Here is a 6,656-nt window from a genome sequence, read left to right as displayed (position 1 = left end):
GGTGGACTGATTTTTTGGGTGAAAGAATTTTAGAGACATTATATTTATATTATATCCTTATTCCTTAATGAATTACATGTGAGCAATATACATTGACATGCATTTAATGTAAAATAATATAAATGTATAAATATAAATAACAGCTTTGTCCTGAGACTGTGGGACTCCAGCCTCCTGTAAGTCTATATGTTTGAAGAATTGAGGGATGGATGGATATAAAGTTTGTAGTAATAAAATATTAACTAAATAAAGTCAGTTGATTCACTTGCATTAATACAGTCTAAAAATATTTTTTCAGCTTCTCAAATTTTCATGGCAGCAGTGTTTTTTTTTGCTCTAAGTATGTTAAAATATAGAAAAGTTGGGGAATGCTGTGTCAAGCTGAAACATGCCATTTCATTGAAGGTCTTTTACGCTTAACCACGTGAGTGCCTTGGAATATTTTGTTATGTTCACGTTAAAATATAGATTTTCCATAATGACTTCTTAAAGTCAATATAGATGTTGAATGTTTCTGCACTGCAGCTCATGAGACACTGTTGTTTCATCCCTTGCCATGGTTTCATTTTTGTTGAGTTGAAAGAGGATGTGTAGGCCTACTTTAGGAAAATCCTGATTTGCAAGGCAAAACATATTCATGATCACTGCACACATGATTCACTGCGATTAGGTTTGATCTTGTTTATACTCTCCAGTAACACAACAAACACACACACATTCTCTTTTGATCCTTAGATCAAAATCCTTGCAAAATGTACAACTCATTCACAATTTAATTACATCCACATAGCAGACAAACACAGAAATGCTACATCACACTATTATTGTGAGCTATTTATATTAGGTTTTCATTTCATTCGGACATTCATCTAGGGACTGGCATGACTCTTCCGGATCTGATGTCATAAACCAGCATAGCAACAGCAGCCACGCCCACCAGAGCAGAGATGACCAATCGGATCACAGCTTCAGTACAACCACAAAAGGGAATTGAATCTGTGGAAACAAAAAGGTTACCTGAATTAAAGGATTGAAAAACCTAAATAGTACAAATAGATTTCTATTTGAGACATGAAAGAATTCTGACCTCAAACAAAGAAAAGCAACTCACTAAAATTTACACTGTTCAGCCACATCATTAAAACCACCTTTCTAATATCGTGTAGGTCTTGCTGCCAAAACAGCTCTGATGCGTCAAGGCATGTGCTTCACGAGACCTCTGAAACTGTCCTGTGGTTTCTGGCACAACGACATTAGCAGCAGATCCTTTAGTCCTGTAGGTTGTGAAGTGGAGCAAAACTTGTTGGTCCAGCACATCCCACTGATCTGGGTATACCCGGGTATGTTTATGGGTAAGTAAGCGGATAACCTCAACTTTTGGTTCCAAAAACGGGAGGTAACTTTCAGGGTATGTAAGTATACGATTGGCTTTATTGTCCCGAAGGAAATTTGTCTTGGACACATACAATACAATACTGCTGTTTAAATACAAATGACATACGACATACATACAATACATACAACATCCTATCAACATATCACACACAATATACAATACATACATAAGTTCTAAACCAACTAAATTACACACTGCCCATTGTGCAACCCAACTATGATCACTATAATAAAGGAATAAAAAAAATGTATTACCTAAATGGATAACTTGCCATTTAATGGACAGAGGGACAAAAGAGTTCTTGAAGCGGTTGAGCCTGCACTGAGAGACTGAAGCGTCTGCCTGAGGGAAGATGCTGGTACTCAGGGTGAAGGACATGAGTAGGGTCTGAAATAACTTTCTGAGCCTCTCTAATAATTGTTTTGTCAAAAAGAGCCTGAAGTGTGGGATGCTGCTTGACTCCCATAATTTTCATGGCTCTCTGTGTTAGCCGTGTAATCTGAGCTTTCAATTGTACACTGAGATTGCCAAAACCAGGCTGAAATACCATACAGCAGAATGCTCTCAATTACAGCATGGTAGAAGAGAAGCAGCACTTTCTGGTTAACACCAAAGACCCTCAGCCTACGAAGAAAATATAGTCGCTGGTGGACCCTAGTACAGACGTTTTTTACCTCAACACTCCATGTCAGTTTATTATTAATGTAGATGCCCAGATATCTGTAAGAGTCCACCTGGGCTATATTTTGATTGTTAATGACCACTGGTGAGTGGTCTCCAATAGACTTGGGATCAAACACCAGCTCCAATGTTTTCTTCGTATTAATGGTAAGAAACTGGGTGTCACACCACTGGACAAAATTCTGAACTTCATGTTTATATTTAACTACATCTGATGTATCTAATGTCTGCTATCTCCACAATATCGCAGGGACAGGAGCGCCACCCTCGAATAAACTAGCGCCTGGTTGCCACCGGTTTTGCAGGTGGACAGAGATTCACACGAAAGCATCATCGGCAATAAAAATAAGTCCCAAGACATACGCCGCAATCTAGGATTGCAGTCATGATTGCGCCGCAATCATACTCCTGCAATCACAGGAGCAATCTAGTCCTTTGTCCCAATCTTCTCCAGAGCAACTCATGATCCAGGGTTAGTTTACTTCAGAGTGTTCAGGGTTAGTTTACTTCAGAGTGTTCAGGGTTAGTTTACTTCAGAGTGTTCAGGGTTAGTTAGGAGAGTTTTAGGGGCCCATGACCTAGATGCCGCTTCACTGGCTGTTCTTCCTTCCACCACTTTTGGTAACTAACCACTGCATACCGGAAACAGCCCACAAGATTTGCCGAGATGATTTGACCCAGTCGTCAAGCCATCACTATTTAACACTTGTCAAAGTCACTCAGATCTTTTACCATTTTTCCTGCTTCCAACACATGAAATTCGACAACTGACTGGTCACTTGCTGCCTAATATGTCCCACCCCTTCACAGGTGCCAGTGTGCCATATAATTAATGTTATTCACTTCACCTGTCAGTGGTTTTAATGTTGTGGCTGATCAGTGTATTTGAGTTATAATTATCAAGAGAGCAGCTAGTTGTAAAAGGGTACGTTTCCTGTCTCAATCTCTGTAAGGTTTCGAGTCAAATGTTCTCTAGCAAATACCTAGTTAAAAACCCTCTTAAGATAGAATAATTTTTTTTAAATGTTATTTTCGAAACTAAAATTCTACAATCATCATTATTTTGTAATGTTTATCTGATAAATACTGCACACAATGAAACCACAATGAAGTACATTTAGTGTCGATTTAGTTGTATTTATAATAGAGCAATTAAGGGTAATTCATTATTTTGTTGACAAACACACAATATTAGAAATGTTCTGGAATTGAACTTGACCTGTATATTGTGGACAGTGTTGCTGGAAGCTGAATTGCGTTGTCTTGTTGCTGATTGGGTTAGCCGCCACACAATGATACACATCACTGTTTCTCTCTTTTATCTCCAGTGGGAGAGAGAGATTGACGTTGAGCTCAGGGCTGCTGGTCAGATTCAGTCTTTCTCTCCCTTTATACCACGACAGAGAGACTCCTGGTCCATTTTCAGCTGAACACTTCACTGCACAGTCTTCACAGGAGAAGCCTCTGTCTGGACCAAAACAAGCAGTGGCACATTACTGCAACACTAGTGGAAGAAGTGAGCTTGCTTTTGAGTCTCAAAATAACTTTCAGTCAACATGCTACTAACACACCCGACCGCTCAAACAGGAATTGCCCAGATATTTATTTGGTGTTTGGACACATTTTACGTGATACAGCCTAATTATTAAAGAGTAACGAAACCCTAAAACAACTTTTTTTTAGTTAATGATCTGTAAGACTGGAGCTTTATTAGTGCTGTTCATTGATTCGAGAAAATGTTTTGACATTTGGGTATAAAGTGTTTTAAATCTACAATATATGGTGTAAAACCGTCTGAGTGCTGCCCTCTTCAGGTTGAATGGTGGCTACTGCAGTTTAATTTTACTATTGGAAGTTGTGGTGCCCTGTGACATGAGAGGGCACCAGCTCACCCTGCCCTTGGCAGCCCCTGGTATAAAACCATCTTGTTCCGTCAAAACCACTGTAGCGAGTCAGGAGTTGGAATTGCGAGTATTGGAAACGATCAGGATACCGTATATTAGCATCTAGTTAGCATAGCATTTATATAGTTATTTAGATTATTTAGTGTAGCCTAGGTAGTTAATTAGCAGTTAGTGTAGTATTGTTAGAAGCATAGTAAGTTAGTAGCATAGTATTGCATCAGTTAGGATAGCTTCAAGTTAGCGAAGATTTTTAGCATTAGCTTTATCTGTAAATAGTACAGCGGTTAGGATGGGACGTAGGTGTAGTAGTGTTGCTGGTTGCATCAGCACTGCTCGCGCTGTAAAGCGACGCAGTGCCAAACGCTGCTCCTCCAGCATGGACTCCATCACTGCAGCGGCGTCTTGATGTGAGTGAGCATATATTTTTAGTCACAATTTATGTTCCTTCCTATTAGGCTAAAGTTAATCCTCTGGGGTCGACAAACGTGCCGGCGCGTTTTGCTGGATTTTTTCACATAGCAGCAAAATAGACTTAAAATACTCCGTAATTTATGGCCATACAGAATTAAGAAATATGAAAAAAATAAACTTTTAAATGTATACTGTTTTATATGTCCACTTACAATCGAAACAAAACATTGTGCTTTTGTAAAATAAAGAAAAAAAACAAGGTATGCTTTCTGCCTCTTCGTGAACTTTTTTTCTGGAGCATGTCTACCACACAGGCATTAGCAATATATCTTTATAAACATTTAAGTCTCTGCTATTAAATTATCTCATTCAAAACGAAAACAGTTATTCTCTGTTTTTGTAATCTGCATGAAAAGATAGAGATGTCAGTCGTTCTCATGGCAACTCATCTGCTAATGTCAACATGCCGACAGAGAGCACGCACTATTGAAATGTGTCTCAGGTTTTTTCTCAAATATATTGTTTCGAAAATATACTAAAGTACAATTATTTTAAAGTGTGTTAAAATTTGCTTTGTGAAAATAGGTAAAAGCATGATTCTAAAATACTTTTAATACTTTTAATATATTTAAAGATAGTACCATTTTTGTTAGTATATTTGCAATGTACTATTGAAAAATGGAATATATTTTCAAATACATTAAATACAATAAAGTATACTTTTTTCACTAGGGTATTTATGCATTTTTAACCTAAATCACAGCAGCATCCATCTATGAAGGATGTAGGTTAGTTTAGTTATGATGAAAGCATTCGTTAGTGTGCAGAAATTGAGTTGCAATGACGAGATCACTGCATTCATGCGCTCAACATGTCTGTGATCTGCTACAATGCTCATCATTGCAACCTTTCGTGCCACGATCTAAATATAATACTACAGATCTAAATATAATACTTTTCACATTAGATAACCTTGAGAACTGTAATAGTAAAAAACGTGCTAAAAGTTTTTGAGAGAGTTCCACATGTAATACTAGCTATTTTATATGCAAAGATGTCAGTCAATCACAGCAATGGGCATTTACATTGAAGTCTCACAGCAGACACGCCCCTTCAAACAGAGCGTTCAAATCAGAGGATAAAATTAGGCTTGGAAAAATGCCTTTTATTTCTAAATTGTGACAGTTTTTGATGTACAAATCATACTAACATTATACGTAAGTGCACCCCAGGAAGCTAGGGTTAGCTAGCTAAAGCCAAAGCTAAAGCTAAAAATACTGCCTCATATTTAAAAAATAAATAGATTATGTAAACAGTAGTGATTAATTACTGACAAATATTTCCAGCAGTGGTACGCTACACCATTGTCACGATTTGCATATTGTGCACAGAACACGTACCATATAAATGGCAAAAATATGAATACTATGAAAGTAAACTGTATGGCAAACATTGCAAAACTATCCAGACTTTTTAATTGTATTACTCACCAGATATCTGACACTCACTGACCAGTGAGCTGCTTTCAATGACAGGCAATGGGACAGGTGCTTCAAAATAACAGAATTATATCAGGAAAAATAGATTTAAAATACATTTATATAATTATTAATTTTTTTTTTTTACAGATTACCAATATATTTTCCTGATACATATTGGTCATGTCTAATAAATTGCAGTATATAAGAAAAAAGATGGTAACTCACCATAAACAATAACACTGAATCTTTTATATATGGTCACTGTATCTGTCATAATCTGTGCCGTATAGAGTCCCGAGTGACTGGTTGTGATGTTCCCAATAACGAGAGATCCAGTCTGCGGGTCCATCTGCAATCTGTCTTTAAGTCCCTCATAACTGCCATGTATAAAGATTTTCAGCTTATAGATTTCCGCAATGAGAGTGTCTGGATTCTCAGGTCCAAATAGCCACAGTATCTGTATATCTCTGTTAATGTCACTAACACCAGTATGTAAAGTTACAGAATCTCCCTTCATCACTGATATTGTCTTGATTTCATATGTCTCAGCAACAATAAACGCACCTGGAGAACAAGAGTGGCATGAAGTTCCTTTTACAAGAAACAGCAAAGACTCAAACTGAACAACAGAAGTCTGACTTACCACACAAAATAAGCAGAATTGAAGCAAACCGTGTACTGACAAACATTTTCCTTAAGCGTGCTTAAAATGGTCTGTCTAGTTTTAAAACATGTCGGTGAGGTCTGATGGTTTCATGTGCATGTGAAGAACCCTTTTCCTTC

General features: G+C 37.4%; 1 protein-coding gene across 1 annotated transcript; it reads right to left on the bottom strand.

Annotated features, from left to right (window-relative positions):
• Positions 1-668: 668 nt before the first annotated feature.
• On the bottom strand, positions 669-6,656 carry LOC311294680 (uncharacterized protein). Its single transcript, XM_084415680.1, has 5 exons — positions 6,517-6,656; positions 6,099-6,437; positions 5,883-5,942; positions 3,297-3,545; positions 669-996 (listed from the first exon to the last, which is right to left on the bottom strand). The coding sequence occupies exons 1-5, from the start codon at positions 6,560-6,562 to the stop codon at positions 866-868; spliced, it is 825 nt and encodes a 274-aa protein (XP_084271806.1). The 5' UTR covers positions 6,563-6,656; the 3' UTR covers positions 669-865.

Source organism: Rutilus rutilus (assembly GCF_951802725.1).
Source record: "Rutilus rutilus genome assembly, chromosome: 8".
Lineage (NCBI taxonomy): Eukaryota > Metazoa > Chordata > Actinopteri > Cypriniformes > Leuciscidae > Rutilus > Rutilus rutilus.
Note: the sequence above shows the minus strand (reverse complement) of the source record. Positions and strands in the feature narration are given on the sequence as shown.

Coding starts and splice junctions, on each gene's coding strand:
- LOC311294680 (XM_084415680.1), bottom strand. CDS start 6,562: ATGTTTGTCAGTACACGGTTTGCTTCAATTCTGCTTATTTTGTGTG. Junction 5,943..6,098: donor ATTCAGTGTTATTGTTTATG/GTGAGTTACCAT, acceptor GTTATTTTGAAG/CACCTGTCCCATTGCCTGTC. Junction 3,546..5,882: donor CAGTGAGTGTCAGATATCTG/GTGAGTAATACA, acceptor GTTTTGGTCCAG/ACAGAGGCTTCTCCTGTGAA.